We start from the raw sequence: 27,509 nt of genomic DNA on the forward strand, positions 1-27,509 counted from the left end.
CTCTGTATGTTAATTATTAATAATATAGTTATGAAAAGAGTTCCTGTTCCAGCTCTCTCTTAAATAGGATTTACACAGCCATCTGGTGTTCTGTTTAATTATTTTTTTTTTTTCCCAACCCAATTTGTGTGTCTTACTGTTAATTAAATTAAAACTCGTGAAAGAGAAAGGTGCTCTGGCTTTGTGATGGTTATGAAAAGAGCTGCTGAGAAGACAGAGATGGGCACTCAACATTTTCAATTAAAAGTATAGGGCAATGTTAATTTTGTCGTTGGGAAAGAGGGGCAATTAATGTCACCTCCCACGGAGGAGCAATAGCTTTACACCTATAGGTAAATGTTGACACAAGTCCCCTGCCAACATTAAAGAGAGACAAGAAAGAATCCTATTAGTACTAACTAAAATGAGAACATGAAATATGAAGGCATCTGTGCAGCTGATACACAGCAGCAAAATGGTTCTTTTGTGAGACATCAAAACTAATTTTCTCACTGTTGGCTGTCTAAGCATTGCTCCAACCTCTGTACTTCTGCCTCTCAAAAGTAGAAATCATATTCTGGCTTAATTGCAATTTAGTTCACACACAGAAAAAATGTGTGCTACCCTTACATTTCAAGTACCTGGGTGAAAACAAATTTGTTTGAATGTTTCAAAGCAAGAAAAATAATTAATGTATCATTTTCACAGTAGACTTTCAGATGTTGTAAAGCTGCATGAGGAGCAGCTGAGGGTATCCATGGCCCACAGAGCTCATGGTCCTTGGGATCAGAGCTTCAGCTTAGCAACCCAAGCCACTTTTGGCTATAATCCACCAAAACCGCCAGTTTTGCTCTCACTGTGAGGGTTCCCAACCTCTGCTCCAGTGTCCAAGTGAGCACTGAGCAGCCTGGCTGCAGCATCATCAGAGTGCTTGGCTGCTCCTCCTCCCTGAGCCCCAAACCCTGCACTGCTGCAAGGGAAAGAAATCTCTTGGTGCCTGAGGTGTGCAGGTGAAAAGCATCACTAATAAACCTGGGGAGACAAGGGTAAATTTGCAACAATCCCATAACAATGGGCCAAAAGTTCAGTTCTTGGAAAGAATCCAGGACTCAGTATGTGCTGAAGTGTTTAAAAATCTTTTATTTTGCTCTTGACAAACTGTTTCCATTTTAATGGTTTTCAAGGAATTGTTAAGACAGCTGATCTAAATGAAAAAATGCCTCTGGAAAACTTGGGCAGAGGACATTTGAGTGATTTTTTCCCAGAAATCCTGGGGTACAGAATGATCATTTTCTTTTTTCGAAAAGTGTGAAGAATAACAGCAATACAGCAATTTTATAAACACCTTTGTAAACTACTGTAATTTTGGGTTTCTCCTTGATGCAAAATATGTAAAAGCAGAGTTTCTTAATTCTTCAAATATCTTTCATAGAAACTCCTTTAATTAAGCTTCTCACCATCTTCTCATTTGTGTTAGTAGCACACTTTGCAGAAGCAAAGGAAAAAAGAGAAATAAGTGAAGCCTGTAATTTCTGATGCTTTCTTGAATAACTTTACAAGATTCATCTCAAACTTTGTAAATTGGGAAAAAATATAATGAACAATAAAACCATGTCCTTTCCCTTGACCAGAGAATTGCTTTTTTGAAGTTGAAGATGAACAAGGTAACAGAGGACTTTAATTGGAAGCACAGAAGGAAAAATATAGAGACAGATCATATAGGGCATGGACAAAAACCTGCTGTAGGTACCAGTTGCAGGTTTACTGAGCAGAGGAGGTAAGAAAGCTTCAGCCCTGATGTGAACAAAAGATTTTCCTTAGACAACTGTGACTGCAGTAACTGCACTGTATGAGGACAGTGATTTAACAAAGAAATTTGGAAGAACAAGGAAGATTTTAAAAGATTTTACAGAGGACTGATGAAACTCTGCAGATGCAATTGCTCTTCTGTCTGAGGGTAGGAGTCCTTGACATCTTTCCCAGACTCTAGAAATAAAAATGTGATGAATACAGGCTGCACCAGCAGCTGTAAAAGTAAAATAATGGATATTAAAAAATAATTTTCGATGCGCTTCATTGTTCTGTGCAATTTTTCATCAAAGAAAGCTTATTGTAGGCACTGAGTATTAATATGGAAATGTGAATTAAGAAGCTAATGGTAGAAATAGATTTTTTAAACATCAAATATTTCTTAAAATTTCCCATGTGAGTGCAAATATTTAGTCTGAATATGAACTTAATGAAAAAATAACTCATAACCACTAACACCTCTTTTTTTTTTTTTCTTATTTTGTCAGACCATTCTGAAGTTCCTTAAGTTGTTTCATATAAAACTCCTGCACGTGCAGGGTCATCCCAGAGCACATGGCACAGGATTATATTAAGACAGTTCTTGGATATCCCCAGTGAGACTCCACACTCTCTGGAGAATCTATTCCAGTGCTGGTCACATGAACAGTAAAGAAATTCTTCCTCATATCCAGGTGGATCTTCCTGGGCAGCAGTTTCTCCCTGATGTCCGTTGTGTTACCTGGAGCACTGAGCAGAGCCTGGTGCATCCTCTCCACATCCCTGCAGACACTGACAGGCTTTGATGAGGTCTCCTCTCAGTCTCTCTTCCCAGGTATGGACAGGCCCAGCTCCCTCAGCCTTTCCTTATAAGAAAGATGCTCCTGTCTCCCAATTTACCGTTGTTGCTGGACCTGTTACAGGAGCTGCACATCTCCCTGCTCTGAGGAGCCCAGAACTGGACAAGGTCTAGTCAGGATGAGTCATTAGCTTTGAAAAAGTGACTTTAAATTTTCAAAATCTGTCCAAGAATTGGTTTATTAAATATGCATAATACTTCACCCTCCCTCTGACCCCTCTCTATTATAGGATTTCCTTAAAATGAAAATGGACTTCAGAGCATAGGATTTGTGCACATAAACATAAATATCTCTCAACTGAATAAAAATCTTTCACCTGAAATTAATTGCCTCTTAAGGAATTAATTACCATGTTTCCATAACCTTTATTCAGCAAGTGTGACCACTACTGGTCTATTCTCATGTCACTGCCAAAGCCCAAAGCCATTTATCTGAATGTGTCTCTATCTCCCACAGATTGAACTATCTTGTTTTTGAGTTAGCACTAAATACTCATCTTACATAGACACACACCACCTGCTGAAAAGAATGTGCTGGGAAGTGCTGACCTGAGAGTCATCATGAGACTGCTGAACGCTCCTGTTCAGATCCTGTAATTAATTTAACACTTATTACCAGTGTGCAACCAGTTTCTGTGACCCATAAAGGATGCTCAGCTTTCCTGGGCTTAGGAAGATATTTATTCATGAAAAGAATAACTGTACCTTACCTCCCATGGGTGCTCTAGATCAATGTTCATGCATTGTGAAAAGTTGCAGATATAGACATGGTAAGAAATGGGGGAATGTCCCCCTGGAACCAGGCAAGCCAGGGTGGAAGTGCTCAGAGCAGCACACCAGCTCCAGCTTCTGGCCTTGGTATCAAAAGTATGACACAAACTTTTAAAAGGAAAGGTGAGCAAAACAGCACAGGAGGATTCACACATTGAAAAGGCAGGAGGTTCTGACAAAGGTCTCTGGCAACTGAGAATGTTCTGTGATTCTGTGGCTGATGATTCTCAGGCCATGGATCACTGGGCACTGTTTCATGATGGGGAACAGTGACACTATCTGTGTCTTTTAGATTAGTTCATTTTCTGAAAGAACACCAGAGCATGTTTGGCCTCCTGTCACCAAAGCAACAGTTTCAATAACTAAGCTTGACCCAGCATGTTGAACATCTGACTGAGAGTGAACTGAGATGTTCAACTTGGTTTTGGTGATGGAAGAAGGCAGAGACACAACATCCTAGGAGAAAACATTTGGCTCCATACTACGTGTTGCTGCATGAAATCATTTAATTTCAAATATCTTTTAAGATTCTCTTTAATTAATGGCTTTCATAGCAGGAAAAGACCTTCTCCAGCCAGCACAGCAGCACAGTCAAGAGGGAAAATGAAGCAGGTGGTGGGTTTGGGAGGGGAAAGAGAGAGCAGATGTTAGCTTGAAAATTTGGAATGCTCTTTGAGTCCTGTAGCAGGAGCCCAGTTTCCATCAATGCATATTGTAGGAGCAATTAATTGGGACTACCCAGGCCTAGAATTTGCCAGAATAACATTTTCCATTCACACAACACACTTCTGTAAGGCTGAATAGTTGTTTCAAATACTTCTAGAAGAATTAATTTTTCACTTTGCAGATAATCTTCTTCATTAAAGGATATGAGAAAATGCAAATCAACCCACAAGTTGCTAAAATTCTAGGGACAGTCCTGATCCCACTGAAATCTCTCTTTTGTTCATCATCAGGAATGCATCAAGGAAGCATAATTAAATGTGAAGACACACTCCCCAGGGACCCAAAGGAAAATCTTACCTTTTTGACCTCGTATTTAATGGCAAGTTTAATCCTGCTCAGGCTCGGCCGGTGGTACTCGGGGCACAAATGGATGTTCACATCTCCATTCAGAATAGCCTCCACCTCTTCAGTGTCTCTGCACAGGTCCAGCACCCCCACCACAAAGTCCTTGCATTGCATAGATAACTTCCTGTAGTCATTCTGAGGGAAAACAGAAAAAAAGTGGTATTTAATTATGCACTGAAAAGCTGGGCTGCAAACAGACAAATTAAAAAAGGAAGAGAGAGCAAAAGTGAGCAAGGCTACTTCTGCAAAACTACTGCCTGGAAGAGTAAGAAAATATTTGATTTACATAGCATGTGGATGGCTTTTCACAGAAGTACAGGAACTCCTCCAGACTTAATTAGCAATGTCTCTATCAGCAGCATAGTTTGCATGACAACAGAACAATTTTTACAGAACAAGTAAATAATTTCTAGGGAAATTATGATTTTGAGCAATCAATTGGTCTTTGCTCTCTGCATGGTGTATCTCTAGGAATGTAAAAATATGGCCAAAAAAGGTCCTGCTAACTGGTTAAAATATACAGAATTTTTTTCAGTTTTTGTTCTTTCCCAGTAGTTCTTTCTTTCAAAATATTCAGTTTCAGGCTGGTACAACAAGCTGGAGCATCACACACAGATGTGTTTGAATTAATTATATAGTTGTAATACCAACTTCAGCCTCAAACCTTAGAATTTAGTTAAACATTCCTGAAACAGCATCCAGATGATCGTCACAATACCTCTCCAGGAAATCAAACTTCAGAAACTCAACATGATTTCACTTTGCAAACCCAAATTACACTTGTGGGGAAATAGATAACCTGTACCTGACTTGACAGAGGGCTCAAAGAGCAACTTCCCTGACTTAAATTAAATTGTGATTGATTTTCATATGCTGAACTTAAAAAATGAGGAAAGTGCCACTATCTGAGTAAATGTTGTAAATTAGAATACAATTAGGGCTAACATTAATATCATAACAAAATGGTGATATTAAAGACTCAATGCAACAAATAGGAATAATAAGCGTAAGATAAGTTGTGACTTGAATGATCTTTTCAAATTACGTTTGATGAGTTAATTAAATTTAGTAAATTATGTAATTAAGCCAGCAGCCAAAAGAAGAAGAAGATAGTTTAACCTGGCTTTGATGAAATGATAAGGGTAACTTGGCTTTGTGCTTCTGTATTTTCTAAATTATCAATTCTATCATTTACACATAGCAACATATTAACCTTCCTTGTTACACAAAGATCTCTAAGCACTGTGCAAACATTCATTAATTAGTTAGAACAGCACTGTCTAAAATACTTAATTAGAGGTGGCTTAACATCTTTGGTCAGTTTTTCTCCTTCAGAACTGAGATGATAATGAATTTTTAAAATCAGTTGGTTTAATGGCTTTGCCATAGGTTTGAGGTTACTTCTACATTGAATGTCTGTGTGTGTCCAATTTTGCTTGTCACCCATGGAAGAGCTGGGAAGAGCACAGAATAATTGAATAATCCCAGGGAACCAGAGAGCCCCTAAGGGGTGTAGGTGAGGCATTCTCACAGGAAAGGGAAGAAGCCATTCCTGATCTATGTTTAGGAGAAGGGGCTGAAGGCACCTAGGGAATAGCATGATTTTACTGCTGACACCTTCTGCAAGGTGAAGCTTGCATGTTTACGTCCTCTTATGTATCAAAAAAGTTTAGATCTGAGTTCCTCTTTTTGTCCTTGAGTGCTGTAATCAGACCAGGTGTTCTAATTGGGTTGTTAATGGAGGGTAGCAAGAACTTCAAGTCTTCATTAAGAGGAGACATAAAAGTACAACAAGCAAATTTTTATCTGTGTGAATGTCCCATTGCAGAAGCTGAGGCACCAATACTTCCATAAATGTGCCAACCTGGAGCACTAAAATTTAAGATGTCTTGTGTCTCAAGCAGAAAATGATGGTCCATTTACATCTAAATCTAGTACCTGAGTATTTTGTGCAGTAAATGTTTTCAAATACAGGGTGAGGTAAGGTCTGAAATGTAAATGAAAGACAGATTGTACTTTATGGCTTCAAAGCACTCCTCTCAAATCAATTCCATGCTTTAATCTTCCCCACACCAGGATGAATTTCAATGAATTGCAAGTGTCTCTTCACTGACAGAAGAGGTGCCTAAACAAAAGTATCAGCCTCAAAGTAACAACAGAAATAGTGAAGGAGAGCAAATACAGATAGATCTGAAAACATGTGTGGGGTGGGAATGAAATGTTTTGCTGCCACAGGTAATGGAGATGCTTAATTAGCCCAGCAGCTTAAAAAAAACAGGGTGAGAATTTAATGAGCCTTAATACCATTCTCTATGTACTGTTTGCAATGTTCACAAACTTATCTCTTAACCAGCACATTTTAGATAATTCTAATCACTACTTCCACATCATCCGAGCAACTAGTTTGTATTAGATTGGATTATTTTCCTTCTTCTCCTTTCTTTAAGGAAAGACATTTAATAGCAACTAGGAAAGTGCTTCCAAAGCATCTGCAAATGGCAGGTTCCCAGCTGGCAGACTCTATCAAGACCCAGCTTTATGCACATCTCCAAGCTTAATTTTTTTACTGGTTCTGCATATTTGAAGAAACTATGGGTGATTTCCTCATTCAAAGTTTTGAACTCTGATTTTTAAGTAGACACAAGCAGCCATACACCCTATCCAAGATACAGACTGTAGAAAGAGTAAAATAAAATAAAATAAAATAAAATAAAATAAAATAAAATAAAATAAAATAAAATAAAATAAAATAAAATAAAATAAAATAAACTGCCCTTCAGCAATTCTGCAGCCAGGCAGGAGGGCAGATTACATCTCCCAGGAGATTGCTCATCTGTTAATACAAGTCTCAAAGATCACTGAACCTGCTGTGTCTTCTGATGATCCCTTTTACAAAATCATTTGTCATCTTTGTTCTGGCTTCCTTAATGCTCACAGTCAGAGAAAATCCTGATCACCCTGATGATGAGAACACACTCAATGACTCTCCTCATGTCAGGGTATTTCTCTCAAGCACATTTTATTCTTTACTCAAAAACTAAGGTTAACAGAGGTCTGAGAGCCAAGCTTCTCCTGATCCTGGCTTGTAAAATCAAATTCTGGTGATGCAAGCAGAAATTCTGTGCCTGCATCTGTAATCCTGAATTGGGCATTCTGACGCACAGCAAAGATCCCAAGGAAGCCAAGAAGATTTGTTTACAAGCAGCATTCAAGCTCTGTTGGTGTTTGTGCCAGCACTGTGTATTTCACCCATGTGCCAGTATTTCACAGATTTGGAAGCATCCAAGCTGGTGCTTTCCCTGCAGGAGGGAGTGCTGGGACAGTGGATGGAAGGCTGCACCCCTGGCAGAGATAAGCAGGGGATGGCAGAAAGAGGTGAAGAGGAACAAGGACATATTTCCAGATACTTCCAGACACTGATGAGCAGTTACAGAACTTGAGGAAATGGCCTGAAGCTGTGTCAGGAGAGATTTAGGTTGGATATTAGAAAAATATTCTTCACCCAGAGGGCTCCCCAGGGCAATGGTCACCTCACCAAACCTGACAGCTCAAGGAGCTCAACACTCTCAGGAACATGATGGGGCTCTTGGGGCTGTTCTGTGCAGCTTGATGATCTGTGTGGATCCTTTCAAACTCAGACTATTCTGTGATTCTCTGTGATTCTTGTTACACCAAGGTTTTTGAAGACCATAACCCTGAGGACTCCAGTGGCTCTGCCAGGACACAGAGGAGCAGATGGCCACTGTGTCTTGGGGTGCAAAGGGACAGTGTCCACTTCACCACTGCCTTGCCAGCCAGGTTTGACCCCTAAACCAGGCACTTCATGGCCTCCTGACTAAATAAGTTTTTGGTGAACCATCCTGGCAGCAAGCCTGGGTGGCACAACAAGAAACTCAGGGCTGGAGACACAAAATCCAGCTTGGTTCTCCCAGCAGTGCAGCAGAAGCAGACACAGGCAATGACTGTAACCCAAAGCTTCCCAAGCACCCCAGTCAGATGCCATATTATGGTAGTCTGGGGATTATGAGGTTCATAAACCAGATGGATTTTTTACAGTAATGAAAATGGCAAATCACACATGAGAGATGCTGGGGCCTCATCCTGACAAGCTGAGCACTGTCAAGCCTCAGGGAGGAAGATGAGGGATGTAACTAAATAGGCAAGACAGCCAGTCTGTTTCAAACAACACATGGAAGAGAATTTTATTTCATATAGAGGCAGTGAGCAGAGAAGGATCAGGATAATGCCTGAGAATGTTACAATATAATTTTTTAAAAACTAGAACATAATAAAAGGATTCCAAATTAGTCATTTCCTGCTTCTTCTAACACTGTTGTGCATGTAGAGTTAAAAATGTCTAATTTTGATGTTTTGAAAAGGCTGATGGTACTTGTCATTCACTGCAATTTCTCTGAGTACCCTATTATTATCTGTTGATTATGTTCTAAATGAACTCTGTCATGTCTCCACATCTGTTCAAAACCAACCAGGTTTTTTTCAGAAAAGAGCTCTTTCAGGTCAGAGAGATGGAGTTTGAGTAAAAAGTTAAGTGAAATGAGAAAAAACTAAGACCAGGAACGTATCTGGCATTTCTGGGTAACATTAAATTTGCTGTGCAAATGAAAGCTGTAGACACATTGCACAGAGTCTCTTTTTATGTTTCTTTGAGCCCTTGGCTCTTTGTATTTAATCTGCATCACATATACACATATATCAAGGAGAGAAATATTGCATTGCTTAGATTAGTATTTTGAGAAGAGACAGCAGGAAAAAAATGGAGAGGTAATTCTGTAAATATGAACAGAAAACTCCCCCAAATAAAATTCTTGTAGAAAGAAAAAAAAAAGGTGAGAGAAAGGAGGGAAAATAAAAGCAGAAATGTTTCATGCAAGATTTGAAATGAATTGTTAAATAAACTCTCATGTCAAATATTCAAAATGCTCATAAATATTTACCAATTAGATATCACATGAAATATGCACGAGCCTATCTAGAAAAGCTGTGGGACAAATTTCCTTCTAGGTATTTACAGGGTCTTTGGCTGGCCATATATTTGGGAGTGAAAAGAAGCCAAAGCTTGTGGGAGGGTGGGTGATGAGAGAAGGTGCTGAGGAAGGGCTCTGCACTGGTTCTGACCATGTAGCTTTGTTAACTTCTGAAATGCTCTGAGCCCCCTCCCAAAGAGCTCTGCCAGCTGCTGACACTTTTGAATACATTTGAGTGCATTCTTACTGTTTCTAGGCTAAATGCCTATATCCACAGTCTATGGCAAGGATGCACAGTTAATTTTCCAGGAAACACATCCAGCTGGTTTGTGTTCTCCTGCTTCTTAAGTGGCAGCACATCAGAGAATTATTGGAGCTCTGGGTATATTGTGCCATACCTGTGGGCATGTCTCTGAATTTAAAGCTCAGTGCTCATTAAAAACATTTCCCTACTCAGGTGCAGGTTGCTGAATATTTCTAGAGGTAGGAACAGATGCCCCAGTTCATTTTTAAAATGATCCAGACCTTGACTTCTTAATCTTAATATAATAAGCAATCTGTTAATACAAGAATTACACATTTCAGAAGTGTGACTCTGTTAATTCCAAATAATTTGGATCCTTCTAAATGGAGCCAAGGTAAACATGGCCATGATTTGTCCTCTGAGCAGGTCCAGGCTGTGGCATGGCAGAGCAGAGGGGTCCTCAGGCAAAGGGGGATTTTGTCAGGAGACACTAAGAGATGTGGCCAATATAAGAGCCAAAGGACAGACCAGGGTGCTGTCTGTGTTGACACAATTCTTCTCCAAAGAAGCCCAGAAAACAACATGATCATTTGACTGAGGACCAAAAATATTCTGACTTTCAACAAGCCATGGAAATATCCCACTATGCCATCCCTTGCATCATGCAAGGATTTTTATGGCAGTTGCACTGACCAATTTACAATAAGACTATTTTTTTTTTTTTTTGGTGTCTCTTTATGCTTCTCAGCTTTCTAGCTGCAATTCATCTCTTCATATTCCCTGCAGAAGCTCATCTCTAAGACAGCATATCCCTCCACCAAGGGGATAGAGCATCATGGAATCAATCAAACCACTGATCTTGGATTTCACTTTATACCTATTGACTGGTAGATACCCAAAGTTTTTAAAGAAGCTCAACAAGATGGTGACAATGATTCTAGTTGTGGAGTTGAAAATCCTTTAGAATTTGTTACCATGCTTTTGCAGTATCATTTGCAGGTCCAGGTATATGTTTAATTTTCAGCAATAAAATTCCAATAATTTTAAGTTGGGATTTTTGCAGCTCACACTGTCAAAAGCAGCAGAAAGGACAGGTTTGTACCTCCCTGTTTTGTTCCTACTTTTTTGCACTTTAGCTCTTTTCTGCTCTAGCTCTTTCAAATTTAACAGCTCTACCAATAACTTTTTCTGGGAAATTACTCATATTTTTGATAAATGTAGCTTCTGTGGGACCAAAACTAATGAATAAATTTTTGAAGCAGTTTTTCCATCAATAAAAACATTAGAAAAGGAAAAATACTTTACTTTGACTTCCCCTTGGAGCAATTCCTTTATAAGGTGTCTAGGTGGATTTTTTAATCTAAAATTAATGGATGGATTATTTGGGGAAGCAAAGGCAGGAATCTAACATAATCCTTAAAGGAAGTTAAAGACTGAGACTAAGCACAATTTCTGACTCTTCAACCAAAGTTTTAGATTTCCTAGCATAAGAAATTCCAGATTCAGTCCTCTCCCAGCCTTTTTTAATACTTCTATTGATTTTCTTTACTATATGAAACTTAAGTTTCCTGTACATGAGAACTCCCTCTACACTGAAATTAATGGATGACTTGACCTATCCAAAGTTCTCACCCTGAGCAGAATACAATCTTTCTTTTCATACCTAATGAAAAGTTGCCAGAAAAACACCTCCATCTGCTCTACTCCTTTCCCCCAAAGTCACCTTCAGCCTGGCTGGTGCCATTACTGAGCACCCTGTGCAGCAATATCAGTGCTATTCAGCAGAGAGCTACCACCCCATTCCAAGGCTCTGAAAATATTTAATTAACCTAGAACAGAAATTATATTAGTGAACATTCTTTAAAAATGAGAATATTTAAAGTCTCAAAGTTGGCAGTTTTTCAACATAAGATGTCATTTGATGCTTGATGTACTTCTCTTTCCTATCACCTCAGCTTGCTTTCAAACACACATCACAAATAAGCCACAGGTTTTGATCCTTCAACTAAGTGAAAGGTGTTTTTTTTTTTTTTTCTTGCAGATTTTCCCTATCTCATTTGAATGTTTATGCTGAAACACCTGTTTTTAGAAGATAAACAATCAAGTCCTTGGATGTCACATAAACAGGACAGCCTAGACAGAGGTATTAACAAAATGTGCATGCCAAATGTGGGGAATACACAAATTCAGCCAAGGAGAGGGTCTGCCCCCTGTGTCCTGTCAACAGCTTCTCTTTTAATGCAAACTATGCATTTCAAAATACTACTCTGATAAATTTCTGGTTGAAGAAGAGCTCAGGATCTGCTCATGGCAGCTGTAAAATCAAACTCATGATGATGCATGCAGTGTTCCAAATCCTTCTCCATGACATTCAAATATGTGTTTACTCATTGTGTGGGGATAACACTGAGAATCACTGGTTACCTGGGAGAAAAGGCCAACCCCCACTTCACCACAACCTCCTTTCAGGTCATTCTGCAGCTCTGATGTGAGAGATTTATCAAAGCACAAAGTTACATCTGGGCCAAGTTTCTCATTCCTTATGCCACCCATACTTTTTCTCTCTGACATTTTCCCATGTATATTAAATTCCCGATCTCTGTGTTGCAAGCTTCACTGGGAAAGATTTTTATTTCCTATAAAATTTGAGATTAAATGGCTTCCTTGTATTAAAAGAATTAGCTGCTCTCAATTGTGACTCTTTTTAGCTCAGGAGCTTGAAATATCTGAATTTCCTGAAAATCAGATGGGAAAATAACAGGAGAAAATAATGCATTTAAATTCAAAGCAATTCTTTGCTCAATTCAGCTTCATTTATCCCTTAGGCTGAGGTAAATTTGACACCAATTTGCTTAAGCAACATACTTGTTTGCTCAAAGGTGCTGAGTTTCTCCCCTCACAGGAATTTTGGCTACAAGCAGCACATGCATATCAAGGAAAAGACTCCTAAATCCATCCTGCAAGTGAATCTTGGCTTAGCTGTGACCCACGATGCAAGTGATATTAATAACTAAAATAACTTTATGTTTTCTAGGTCTCAAACAGCCAACTGCCACAGTTCTCAATGTCCAGAATGGAGAGTTTCTAATAAAACTGGTCACAAGCATCAGAGTGGGTGGAATTCTGGTTCCCACAGCACATAAGCATCAACCAAGCACTTTGGAAACATCCCAGCTGCTGAGCCCTGGCATAGAGCACTCTTGACCATATGGAAATTGTCCTCTCTCTATGAAGAGCAGATTTAGGAGTTGTGCTGGAGACCCTTCTTGAGCAGAAATATGAAAATTAAAAGTGTATATTTATATCTCTTAGTTCTGAAATGAGTTCAGATCCTGGGGTTTGTAGAGTGAAAATGAAAAGACACCCAGTGGGCAATGAGCTGTTTCCATGCTGCACTGGTGACAACTTCTCTGCAACAAATTATATTCCAGAAAACCGCCATTTTTGATCATGTAAATGGCAAAAAAACATAGATACTACCATAGATAGCACTATTTTAAAGCAATATGAAAGTGTTTGTATACCATTACTGTTCATCCACAATTCTCTTAATAGTCTGCCTGGACTCAGTGAGGATAAGTTCATCATAATTATCTACAATAACAACAATTAACAACATAATGAGAGATAAACTAAATCACTTCCCATCTGCATCCTATTTGATGTCAGACTTGAGATCCTCAGAATGTGTTACTCCGTTTACATTCATTAATACAATATTGATTCCCTACAGTGCCTGGGATAAATGTACCTGACTCCATTCTCCCATCTGCTGATCTAACATCATTATTCTATTCAGAGCAATCATCCTAATTATGCTCATTTGTAGTTCCAGTAGATATCCCTTCCCAACATGAATAATGAGCAGCACTCTTTGGAAAGCAGTCATCTTGCTCATAATAAACCTCCCTAACTCCTAACTATTCCCAAAACCCCAGTGCTGATACCAGCTGAGCAGTTGGCCATTTGGTGGTGCTAATTAAATGCAAAGTTTACCAATGTTGTGCTGGACTGACATCACAGTAGTGATTACAGACTCCTCTATCTGTTTTCCTCAACAAGAATTGGATTTTGGCTTTCTGAAAAGTATCTTCATCTTTGGTGCTCTAAGGTGGCCCCCTCTGGGTACCACTCATTGCTGAGGGGAGGAAGAAGGGGAATTGTGTTGCTGTGTCATTTTATATTAGTAAGTATGCTGAGAAAATTCTCTTAGGTGAATGGTAAGTGTGTAAGGGCAGCTCTAAGTCAGATGAGCTCTGTACTCCCTGCAGAGGACCCAGTGATAGAAAGGTCCAATAAGTCTTTCCTTTCCAATGGCCAGCAGGAGCTCTCCTTGCTGCACTGCCATCGAGTGCACGCACCAATTTGAGCACCAGAACTCATTTTGTTTTCCACGCTCAGTGGGCAAGAAGGGAAAACACTCTGTCACTGTTAACTAAACACAGGCAACTGGCCAAATCACTCTCCCTACTGATGAGAGCTCTCTGAGCAGCTGGCAGCAGACATGGCAGGGAAATGCAGGATGCTGTGCTCTGGAGCAGCAGTGAGGGCTCCAGCCAAGCACCACACAAAGCCCTGGCACTGGGACAGGGCAGCCAAAGAGCAGCTGGAGGTGGCACAGAGGGGTTTGTCTCACCTTTATTGCTTAGAGACTGGAGAGACAAAGGTTCATTCTGTGGGAGAATCCAGATTGTTGGGAGAGATTGTGATAGGGAAAAATCCCACCTACTGATACACCAACTGATCACACCATGCTGTAATGGATCTGAGACATGTTATAACATATCTGTGGTATGTTATTCCTCATTTCTATAAAGAGAGGGATCCATGAGCAGGGCTCAGCCTCAGGCCAGACCCACTGCTCACCCCATTGCTCCACTGCACATCATTCCTTCAAAGGATGAGGATGAAATCATGGCTCCAACAAATCTGAAGACTCAATGGTTTAATGGGTCATGATTTTGCCAGCTACTGAGTTTCTATCCCATGTTAAAGCTGTTACAAAGATCAAAATGTGACAATAATAAGATTGTGGTAAGCTGAACTTCTTACATTTCAATTTTGAAAGTATTTCTAAACTATTTTTCCTTCTCTGATGGGTTTGTGACAGTTATTGTATCTGTTAGAGTAAACCTTCTAAGCATCTGTACTGACAAAGCTGTTGCAGAGTAGTGCTTGCACACAGAAGACAATACAGGCAGGTCATCTTCATTCCTAAATTCAAAACAATCTCTAAAACCAAATAATTTTCTTAACTCCCTGTCTCTGAGAAGCAGAAAGTGGCTGAGAAGCAGGTATCAGCACCACTTCTGCTACAAGAGCTCCCATTAGCCAGTTAAATGCTGCCTAAATCTTCACAGCAGTGACCTACTGTCCTTTGCTCAGCCATATGTGGTATACATGATTTGACAACATACAGGGACATTAAATCAATTTAATTTGATCTTATATCACTTCCCTTATATCATAGTAACACTAATTAATATAACTGTATTTAACCTTGCCTTCACATGAGTTTCCCCTAAACACAACAAATTATCTCAAAATGACAGGTGTTTATTTTCCTTCTATTTACTAAAAACTCTTTACATTCCCAAGTAACATGTTACAAGCTTTGTGGTACATCACCTTAGCTACAGAATATCCAGCAACTGCCTGTATCAAAGGTAAATGACTCTTGTATTCACTAACAGAAGTTTAGGTCTAAGAAGGATGAAAAGGAGATCCCTCAGCTCTACACTCCTTCTAAATATATTCGATATGCTCCATGTTACTGCATATGAGATGTCACATACACAAATATATTTCCTGAAAATTACGGTTCAATAAAATGAGTTGCCACAAGGCCCTCAGAATGGTTTACAAAAGTCATCTCACATAACAAAAATCAACTTCCAAATTCCTCATCACATCCAGAATTCAAGAACTGTGTGGAAAATCTGGACTTAATATAATCAGTACAGCAGGCTACAAAAGGGAAAAGAGTCACCTGCCATGTATACAAAGAGAAGCACACTGACAGCCCCAGTCCTACCCATTTACTGGAAGGTTGAAGCTTCAGATTCAGAAGTTTAATATTAGATGGTTCTTTCAGGGGAGAAACAAACACATTTATATTGCTGGATTTCCTCCTCGATTTTGTTACACTTTTATCACAGGATTGTTTATGTGTAAGGGACTTCACTCTGCTCACCACCCTTACCAGCTGCTGCCTTTCAGGTCCTTTAAAAAATATTTGTAGGGATCTTCCAGTCATCAGAAATGTGCTCTTGATGGACAATAGGCTGCTTATTTGTGAGGAAACACTGAAATCCCAGGAAAAATACCTTAAAGCAATTTCAACTTATTTTACACTTATTTCTCTACCTGGCTAAAGCACCACAGTGATTGGCTTAAAAGTTTTATATGTAAAAATGCTTCTAAATTTCTCAACAGTGCTGTGTTAACTGCTGTGATACTTCCTTATGTGACAATTTGCTATTGCTCTCTACTTCCCAGATGTTTTCTCCCATTAATGATTGTAAGAGGATTCCATGTGATTTTATATTTTTATGGTCATTTCTGTTGCTCACCTAAACTAAATCCTGCTCCAGGGCCATGTTCAATCAAGCTGCAAGCAGTAAGATGTTAAGTGCTGCTGTTGCAATGTTGCTCATCCTTAACTGAGTAGGACTAAAAATGACTTCCCAGGGAGCTGTAAAGGGTAATAAACATTGCACTGATGGTGTACACACTGGCATTGCCAAAAATCTCTCTTGCAGTAGCATCACAGGAAACAAAAGTATGCCAGATATACTCTCTGGGAGAGTCAGATATTTCCAGGGCTTCATCTGTCTTGCCATCCTCAAATGCAGAAAGTTTCCTTCAATTTTTGGAGGTTGCTTTAGGTTGTTCAAATGTAATATTTGAATTAATTCATCAAGAGTTGTTTTAAAACCTTGAGGTATTAATTTAAATATTACATTTTCTTACACTGCTGAATTGTCCATGCTTTGATGTGTAGTAAGGGTCTTCTTTCCCCTTTCACTTTTGCAAAAGAGAGAATGGGCTGGTTCTCCCAGGAAAGCAAAGAAAATACTTTCCTTCATATAAAGTTTTTTTGATAGCTTTAAAGAGGTTTTCTTTCAGCTGGAAGACTTTAACAACAATGTCACTCCTAAGGTGGGTGAAATAACCTTGTGGGCAGTGGACATTATCCAATTTTATGTGACTGCTCAGTGGCTTGTGCTGCCAACAGAGTTACAACTTCCATGAGAAATGGTCTTAATTTTTCCAGGTGGGTTGTAGTAGACTGAGTTATACCCCTCACTATGAATCAGAGCACCTACTACTCTTCTTGACTGTGAACAGACTTAGACAGATGCTAACACACCTTCACACACAGAGATACAAATCTGGATTTCTCGAGACAGCTCCAGACATCACAGCTTTGGCAGTGGCTCTACACCCCTCTAAAAAGCTTTGAAGATTTTCTTCTCATGCAACATTTTAAAACCATTTTTCTTGGGCAACATGCCAGGCAGAAAATTATTTAATCACAGAACCTAAAAAGAGCACTTACCATAACAGCTCTCAAAATATAAAGGGTATTTATTAATTTATAAATATTTAAAGAGAGCAACACAAGAGTCACAAATTTGGTAGATTTTAAGGGCAGAAAGACTATATATATCCTTTTTCCAGTCTCTGCTATATATCTATGGAAAATTGTAACTGTGATTAATTAATTAAGCTCTCAAGACAAAGCTGGTATAGCATCTATTATTAGTGAATTTGTCTCTGAAAAAGAACAGCATAGAGAATGAATTCCTTCTGCACAGAGCAAGTCCCACTCAGTGAGCCAAACACTAATTTCACTACAAGGCTTAAATACATTCTCCTTCTCCCAGGCTATTTCCATTATCACTTTTAATTTCCTCTCTTATTTTGATACCTAATTTGTTCCAACAAAAAGTTAAATTTCGAACAATAGGAAATTTGTTTTCCTGCTTTACTGGGACTTGATTCTTTCCTGTATTAGGAGTTGGGTAATTGGTTGCACAAGTGAAAATTAAAATAAAAGAATTGTAGGTTCTAAATGTGTGTGTTTTCATGGCAGTGGGGAAAACTGTCTCATAGGTGAGAGGGGAAAAAAAAAAAGGATCAACTCTTTTTGAAGTTTAAAAACCACCAAACCACATCCCTGACTCCATCCTTATGAAACGACAATATTCTCACCAATGATTGACCTGGAAAAATTAATATCCAAAAAACAATCCCTTGGGGGCAGTGACTGTTCATATACTCGTAAGTATTTGTATTAGTGATGCTTAATTTTCAAAACAGGCACTAGGTAAGATGGGGAGCTGTGCAAAAGAAAATAAAAACAGTAGCAAAAGGCAATGAATACATTCTGCCTACCATACTAAATTTCTGAAGTTCCCTTCTCTCTCCTCTTCTTAAAACCCATCAAAGTGAAACTTGAGGGGAAAAAAAATGAAAGCTGCTTAAGCAAAAAATGCATCTCTTTAAAATATGCAAGTCCTGTCTGGAAGAAAAATAAAGAAAAGAACAGAATGTCTGAAAAATTAAATGTAAACTTAAACAAATGCCATATAAACATAATAACAAATTTAAGAGAAGCTTGCTGAAATAATAAATGAGTCATAAAAACGTATTCCCAAACATAACAGAAACAAGATGTCTGCCAGATAATAAGTTGAGGGCAGAGTTTAAGAATAGATTAAAAGATCACTCAAAGCAGAATGGGTCAGAGAGGAAATATTAAGTCATGGATTTATAGGAATGTTCATGAGGCTAATTAGAGGGGTTCCCACACCAGCTTCTGGTTTCAGTGGGAGATGAGTTGCAGGCACCAGCTCCTATCAGTCAGTCCTGTGAGGAAGCAAATCCAAGAGTCTTTTCAGGCTGGGTAGGAAGCAGAGTTTGTAAGTGCAGCCTTGCTGATTTAGACTCTGAGGGTTTTCAAGTATTTTTCTCTTTCCCAGTTCACTGCTATTCTCCATTCTCTTAAAGTATTTCTTGTTCTAATTATTTTAGTCTTGGATGTTTTATGCCATTTTCTAAAGACAAAGAGTCTAATGATTTTTTTCCTTCCCTGCAGCATGGAGCCAGAAATACAGAGAAAATGGGTAAAGTAATTTCTCTTAAAACATTTAACTTAAGCGTATTTTGTGAAGTTAGCTAGTTAGGTGGAATAAAAGTTGGAGCTCATTTACTGAGGCAAGAAGAATGCCAAATCACCCTTAAGAGCTACAAGTCATTGAGTCTCAAGGGCTGTTTTGTTACTCTTTCAGCATTATGAGAATGGAGGAATCTGAGCCTTAGCTGCTTTGCATCAGTGCAGCCCCAATGGAACAAGAGGCAGTTCCAGCAGGCTCATCCTTGAAGGAATTCACATTAAAAGAAATGATTTGTTGCCCCATCAACCACCCATCCCACAGCCAGCTGAGCCTGGACCTGATGCTCATCTGCACATGAAGGCAGGCTCACTGCCAAGACCTGCCTTTGGATCCCAACAGCTTTTAGAGCAAGTGTTTTACAGGAAAGGAGAAAGTAAGAAATATAAAAGAGAAACAAAGCATGTTATGTTGTAGTAAACAAAGACCACACACCATATGTCTTCCAGGTGGTGATTTTGATCTTGCTTTTAGTAACATTTTAATCAAGAGTAGTTGAGATCTGATTTACCACTTATGGTTGCTGAGATCTTTTCTAAGCCTCCTTTGCGAGTCTCTAATTTGATTTGTCTGGATTGCTAAATGATTTGCCTGATTTACTTCATCACAAGGATGCTTCCTGACATACCCAAGCATGTGGTCTAATTTGAGAGTGTGAAAGGCTGTAAAAGTCCTGGCTGTGGAGTGGAAACTCACCAGAAAAAGGAGAACACAGTCACTGCTCTAGGAAAAGTAAACAGAACTATTGTTGTGGGTTTCACTCAGTTTCCACAATGTGCACAGTAATATTAAGCTGAAGCTGCTATTAAAGACAGTTGCAAAGATATTTCCTGCAGGCTGTTTGCTAGAAATTCAATCTCCTTAGGTTTTTTTTGATGGACATATAAAAACGACTCTGTTGACTCTGCTTTTAATATTCCAGTCTTGGAAATGAGTCACCTGGCTGTGGACAGCTGGTAACGGTGCAGACATCTGCATATGCTTTCACACCAAGCTGCCATGAGGGAGATTGATTTCTCTGGACCAAAGAGGAGAGCAATTCTCATCAGCCTGGCTCAGGGATGATGGCTGGTTCAGACAGACAAATCCTGGCCATGTTATTCATACTGCAAGTGACATCAGACTTATTAATATGAGCAAAACAAACAGAATCCTCTGGTAGATGGCAGAAGGATTATTTGCTTTATGACTGAGGTCCAAGATCTGAAAGCTTTTAAAGAAATTGGAATGTGCAGAGATGAGTTTTTTGAGTAAAAAAGGGAGAATGAGGGAGGAGAATTCTTCCTGTGTGAACTAGAAGGATCTGCTCTGTCAGGTTGACAATAAATGCTTTCTTCCTCAAAACAGCTTCACATATTAATCATTAACCTAATGTCTATTTTCCGCCCTTTACAGAAAACTACAAAGCACATTAACTTTGTCCCATATTTCTGTTCTAATTGTAATTCAGATTTTTTTTTATGAGTGCCTCCGTTTCCCACTCAGTTTTTCCAACATTCTGCAGAAGCAGGATCACTTGGAACCCTTCAATCCACACAGGATTTCTCTGTTTTTCCAAGGGCAATACAGAAGAAGGGACCCATCCACTGAGCTAAATGAGGCCCCAAATCTGTACTGCCTTTGCTTCAGTGGATGTTGGTTTGGTTTTTTAAATACAAAATTAAGACTAGAAGGAGAGAAAAAGTCATGAACGGGTTTTAATTTTGAGCTTTCTAGTGGGATATACAAAAATGACAAACCACTTAATTAAGGTTATTTTCTTTCAACTTGGGCTGCATGAAGACCTGCAAACATACACAAGGACTCTGATGTTTACTTCTTTCTTTTCTGAAATCCATCTCACCCCATTTCTACATGTGGTTTTGTAGAAACATCTGGTTCCATATTTTTCATTTTACTTTGGTAAAGAACCTTATTTATTTCTAGAGTAAAGGACTACATATTTCATAACCATTTTTTTTTCTATAATAAGAGAGCTCTTTTTTGGCAACATTTTGCAAAACTGTTTCGTTAGATTTGCAGCATTTTACTGAATCTTAGCAAATTAGGGTGATAAAAAATCTATTCAGCTTCTGCCACAGGAAAAAACAAAAGAATGAGTAAATTGGCCAACCAGAGGTAACAAAAAGTTTTCTTCTTTAAAGTGGTCTCTGTGGCTGTTTTGTTTCACATTTCTCTGCCCAAAGAGGAAAATTGCTTAAAAAATTTCGTGTTCCCTAAAAAAACAGCACACATACTGGCTTCTCATTTGGATGTGCTGAAAGGTGCTATTGCATAAGAGATTTGGGGCAGCAAGCAGCAGGCGAGAGGCACTGAATTTATATTTTAATTAGCTCATGCTAGCAGTTTCTTCAGAGGTTACTAAATTACTATCTGTCCACCTACATTATTAAAATTTTGTGTCTTTCCATTTCAAGGACTCTTTGTACCCCCCAAAAACCTCCTGAAAACGGTATTTCTGCAATTGGACATAATTTTTAAATAATGTTTTTAAATAATCCCAAGTGATAATTTTATAAATCTGTTGAGTGTCAGTTTTAATTATAGAACTTAAGAATTGAACGTATTACAATTCTGGGAAAATATTATTTTAGTCACAAAAAAAGCTCTCTAGAACTTGTCTAATTTAATAAAACTTTTTCATTTGTGGGCTTCTTAAATACCTTTTCAGCAATTGTGTTCTTTCCTCAAAATAAATTCTGAAATTGTTATGTTCTGTGAAAACCCCCCACTGTTTTATTAATACCCTATTTCATATCACACTGATTATGTTAATAAGAATAAATATTTTCACATAAATACATACCTCTGGGTTTTTTTCTTGCTACAGTGAGAATACATTAGAACCTTGAGAAATTTCTTAATTTCTGGAAGAATTAACATACTAAAAGAATGTGAAATCTTTGAAGCAAATTAATGGTACAGATAGGTAGTTCACTAACATATATGGATGTGTGCTGCACAGACCCTTCCAAAAAGCAATGAACTTGGAAAACCTGGAAATTCAGTCTTTTCCAAGAGGTTTCTAATGTTTTGGGTTTTTTCCTGGTATTGATTTATTCCCATCCATTTGCCAGTGCAGAGATATAACCACCATTAACTCTGCAATATTTGAATGTTGGTTTGCTCCTGGAGAATGTACCTGTATAGACCCCACAGGCAGCTCCAGGAACAAAAGGAAGGTTTCTGGTAGAAATGTATTTACTCTTCTGCAGCAAGACACTAACCAGGACTGACAGGCATGCAATGCTGAGACTGCTCATGCTCCTCTCAATATACAGCTTTCTATGAAAAGAAGCTGGAGCATTAATGAGAGATTAATGTTAAGTGTGGGCATGAGCCTCCAGTGCTCTCACACCGGAGCAACCCTCACTCAAGTAGTTGGACTCACTGAGCCCAAGGAGGTTGCTTCAGTCAGACTGAAATCCAAATGTAACTTCCCCTTCAAATTGTTGTTTCCTTGCATTCTGATGCACATGGGGGAAAAGAATTTGCAAAATTTTACCCTGATTTTATTGACCAAAAGATCTCAGTGGTTTGGGGTATTTTTTCTTGTTAGGGTTACTAAAGGGTTACAAAGCCCGAGAATATGTTTTCTTCTTGCTTTTGAATTGGAGAGCACAGATTCACAGAAACATTTAGGCTGGAAAAGCCCTCTGAGACTGCCACTAAACCATGTCCTCAGGTGACACATCTACACACTTCTTAAATCCCTTCAGGATGGTGACACAGCTACTTCTCTGGAGAACCTCTTCCAGGGCTTGACCCCCTTCTCTATGAAGAGATTTTTTCTAATATCCAACCTAAACCTCCCCTGGCACAACTTGAGGCTGTTTTTCCTGTTGCTTGCTATCTGAGAGAAAAGACCAACCCCAACCTGGCTAGAAACCTCCCTCAGGGAGCTGTAGAGAGTGAGAAGGTGCCCCCTGAGCCTCCTTTTCTCAAGGCTCAGCCCCCTCATCTCCCTCACCTGCTCCTAATTAGACTTCTGTTCCAGACCCTTCCCCAGCTCCATTGCCCTTCTCTGGACTTGCTCTAGAACCTCAATGTCTTTCTTGGAGTGAAGGGCTCAAAACTGAACCTGGGATTCAAGGTGGCCCCAGCAGTGCCTGGTGCAGGGGGATGATGTCCTCCCTAGTCCTTTGTAGTATAGAGCTACAAATCCTGAAACAGATACTTTAACACATTAACAGTTTTTTAAACCAGAAATGATGAATTCCTGGTGAGCATCCTTCCTTAGTCTACTCACAATGTGGACTGTATTACCCCAGAGTGACTGATCATAATTGTAGCTGCACAACAGCCACAAGTCAGAAAAAAGTATTATGCTGATGGCTGAGCCACCGAAAATGAGGGGTTTAATGACTAATTTATATTAGAAAAGGAGACAATGCTCTTTATGTCATGTAAATGACTTAGAGAAATATTGCAAATGGCATTTGGCATTTGCAAACTCATTATGATAACAGAAATTTCAAATATCTTATAAGAGAGTTCCATAAGCTCTATTCTTATGTTTGGTATGATGATAAACTTCATAAAAATTTATTGGTTGTTTTTCTTCTCCTTTTTGATGAAATCCATCATGTATAGATGCAGCACCAAACCAAAAAGATGCAATACAGTTTAAATTATTTTACAGAGAACCAAAATTCCTTGATTTATACATGTTATCATTGTAGCAGAACTAGATGTACTGGATTCTTAAAACAGCCTCTAGAACTCTGCCTCTAAAATAAATTGCTCAATTACATGACTTACCTTTCTTATAAAAAATGAGTCTTCATTTTTTTAATAACCTAATTTTTATTCCTGCTGCAAACTAGAGATTCTAAGCAATCACAGTGCGCAACACAGAAACTTAAGCTTCTGCTGTAATATGCAATATTCAGTTCCAAGCATTTATTACCTAGAGAATGACAGCGATCTGAATCTATGCATAGCTAACACATCTGGCAGTCTCTGCAAGTCTTACTCCCCCACCCGTCAAACAGCAACCCAAAATTTGATCAAACATGTAAACTATACAACAGCTTGAACACTCTCAGCCCAAGGAAAAAGGCGCAATGGTGAGTTACCTTAAATTCAGTTTCAATGTTGGCTAGCCTGGCCAATTCATTGCTAAGCTCTAGAGCAGTAAGCACAGGGTCTTCACTGGACAGAGACAAATAAGCAGCACTGGCTAATCCTTTGTAGGCATTCATTCTTGAGCGAGAGTGACTAAAGGAGTCCTTCCTCTGCTTTTCCATACATTCATTGCACTTGCAAAAATAGTCATGTGGCCTTTCAATCCGAGCACCTTTTAGAAGTAAGATATGAACAATTTCATACTCCTGGCAGTGGGCAGCAAGTATAATGGGGGTAATGTCATGGGAGAACCGAGTTCCATCTTCATCATAAGCATAAAAATCATCATCTCTCAGTTCCTGCTCGAGAGGGCTGAGTGTGAGGCGCTGTCCTTGTGCGAAGGCTGGGTGGTTCAATATTGCTTCTACAATGCGCACGTATCCTTTACTGATGGCCAACAGAAGTGCATCCCCGACTCGAGCGAGATTCTCCTTCTTGAGGAGCAGCTCTGTCACCTCCAGGTGCTCATTCCCCACCGCCAGCTGGAGGGCGTTTTGTCCCATGTAATCGACACAATTGAAGTTCAAGGTTTTGGACTCCTCCAGCATTTTTCGCACAACAGGAATGTTGCCATATTCTGCAGAATCGAGGAAATGTTCCTCCTCTGCAGTGAGGCTGGTGCCTTTCTCATTGAACATGTAGGCAGGGCCCCGGATGGCCTGGCGCCGGCCCTTCTCCCGAAGGGTGGCGTGCCTCCGATGCATGTCTTTAGAATTGCTGAGTCTCAACCTACAGAAAACCAGAAAAGGATGTTGGTTACCTCCTAGCAGAGTTATCATTTCACAGAACCTGAAATAAGGTTGGAAATGTGTCATTATGTCTGGTCATTATGACCAGATGTGATTAGCTTTTTATGGTTTGAGCAGTTACTTAAAATCATTTAGGACACCCGTGGAATAAAGCTTAGCTTCTGAACAAAAGACAAGCTCTCCTGTGATTTGTTCACCCTTCCTGGTTGCAACAAGGATGCTCAGCACATTCTTGACTTGATAAATAGAAAAAGAAATGCATGTACATAATTTTCCATCCATATTGTTTAGAACATCATTACATCATATTTAGGACTAATATACACAAGACAATATTTCTCTGAATTACTCTTCTTAAATTTTGTCCTTAAAGTCATGAACTGTAAAGAAAGTTAGCAGGACTCTCTCTTGTCAATAGATCTTGGATCAGGCCAATAGACTATGTTCCATAAAGTTGAAACCCATGTTTCTAATTTTAAACACCTGTTAACAAGGATCACTATATTGCATATTCTGCTAAGATTCAGCTGGTACAAGTAAATCACCTATTCATTCCCTGCTTTTTTTTCAAGATACATAATACCATTTTTCTGTTTCTTGATCTAGAGGAGCTTAATAATGAACTGTCTAATTTCTTAGTGAAATATGGGTGGCTGCTACTCCAAATACAAATATCCAAATCCAGGGGAAAGTCTAGAAAAACACAGGAATAACTCCTGATATAGTGTCACATCAGTCTCCAGTAAGCATCATTCAAAGATCCCCTGCAGAAAAACAAGACATAAGTCTCACCACAAACAGAGGGCAGGAGGAAAAGGGTCATAAATTTCCCCACTGATTATGTGGCTGAAATGCCCTTCACTTGGAGCTGGTGAGATGAAGACAAACTGTTCTTATTCCACCTTCTCTGGAAGTCCCAAAGAAAGTTATTCTATGTGCAGTTGATCTCATGGGTGAGAAAACACACTGCTATGTGGAAGTCTAAATGTATCTGTGCCTTTAAAACATTCACATTTTGCATTCAGTGCTGTCTCAATGTCGCTCTTTTAAAATATTTTATTGTAGCAGCATTTTAACATATTCATATTACCTTTTGAATCTAAGCATGTGGAGTTAATTGCCATCCAAAGCCCACATAATGTGCAGCCTGAGTAAAAAGGTAAAAACAACACCTCTTTTCACAGGCAGCATTTGCACTCATTCCAATAGCAAGTCCTAAATCACTTGGGTGAAATCTTGAGGAGCTTCTGAGCTGCAGTGGACAGATGTAACAAATAAGCAGGTGTTAATGCTCAGTGGGTGGCAAAGGTTCATCCTTCCACACTCCATCTGTTCTCCAAGTCGGTCATGACCTTCAGTCAATGAAAAGTTGCTCTGAAAAAATACTACTGAAGTTGGAAAGTGCTGCAGTGAGTGATGAGAGGGAACTGTGCCAGGAGATAAAGTGGAATGTACATTTCCTTCAATAATAGGTAACAAAGGAGTAAAGGAATCAGTAAGAAAGCAGTAAAACACAGGGTTATCAGAAACCCAAAATACCTGAAGATCCAGGACACTGAAATTCTCAAGGTAGTTATTCTTAAGGAACTAGCATATATGTATATATCTATCATTTTAATTCATCACTTTTGTGCTGATCTGGACTGCAGAGTTTAAAAAAAATTTGCAGCAATTTAAAAAAAAAATTATTTAAATTTAAACAAATCTTAAGAAATCAATTCTGTGATTCTTCAATTTCAAGTTTGAAACAGAGGTTCATAATCAAGAACCTCTCCCCGTAAGCTTTGACACATTACTGTAAAAACGTAATAAAAGCTAGTAGGAACTGAACATATCATCCCAGACTTCACTGAGAGATAAACTGCTGTATGAATCTTAAAACTATTTCCTTCCAGCATAGTTTGAAGTTGAAGGAGTTGGAGAGATGAGGGATACAAGTAGGAGATACTGTAAACTGAATTTATTCCCTAGACTGATGAAGTTTACTATTAGAGAAAACAATAACAGTTAAATAAATAAATTATGCAAGTAACATATCTGACAGGGGTATTGAGTTCTCTAAAGCCAAAAGATGCCTGGGGTAAAACTGAGGGCCCTTTGAAGTCAACATTATAAGTTTCATTGATTTCAGTGGAGTCTAAATTTTGAATACATATATGCATACACACATACATTTTCCTCAGCAATTAGCTTTCATCTCAGAAGCAGTTCCAGCAAGGCCAGGACAAGTAACATGTGGTTAAAATGAAGTGTTTAACCATATGCACAAGTGTTTTCCTAAACTGGAGTTCCTGTCCTTATTCAGGACAGCATTTAGGTTTTAAACACATAGTGAAATCTTGCTGAGTTCAAGCAAGGACCACACATGCAAATAAACACTTCTGAACTGTGACTTCGTTAAGTGGGGAGATATAGAACCAGAAAACACTTTAAAAATTTACAGCCTTGGGAATTCCTGAGTGTTGAACTAAATCTCTTAAAATGTTAAGCAACTTGAAAGGATGTACTGGTGATGACTTAAGCCGTCATTGCTGAGATAAAATGGAAACCAGTTCAACTCAGGTAGGTGCTCAGTAATCACCCATGAGTGACTGCACGTGCCTGAATATTTTAGGACAATTAATTTCAGTAGCTGCTTCAAGATGGAGGAATTCCACTGGGCTTTTTTGATATTCAAAACCCATGTATGGTAAGACATTTGGTAATCTTATTTTGTTGTGATATTTAAGTGTCAGCAATGGAAGCAACTCAGAAATA

The 27,509-nt window shown here is 38.9% G+C and overlaps 1 protein-coding gene across 2 annotated transcripts in view; it reads right to left on the minus strand.

The window, feature by feature from the left end:
• TRPC7 (transient receptor potential cation channel subfamily C member 7) overlaps window positions 1-24,707 on the minus strand; it is a gene marked incomplete at both ends in the record, with an annotated part of 62,706 nt that extends 37,999 nt beyond the window's left edge. For both annotated transcript variants that reach the window (XM_079319460.1, XM_079319459.1), the window contains 2 exons: window positions 4,421-4,603; window positions 23,955-24,707. In XM_079319460.1, the coding sequence (XP_079175586.1) occupies window positions 4,421-4,603; window positions 23,955-24,707 (936 nt within the window). The remainder of the gene's footprint in view (window positions 1-4,420; window positions 4,604-23,954) is intronic.
• Window positions 24,708-27,509: the final 2,802 nt, after the last annotated feature.

The sequence above is a fragment of the Erithacus rubecula genome, assembly GCF_903797595.1.
Source record: "Erithacus rubecula genome assembly, chromosome: 16".
NCBI lineage: Eukaryota > Metazoa > Chordata > Aves > Passeriformes > Muscicapidae > Erithacus > Erithacus rubecula.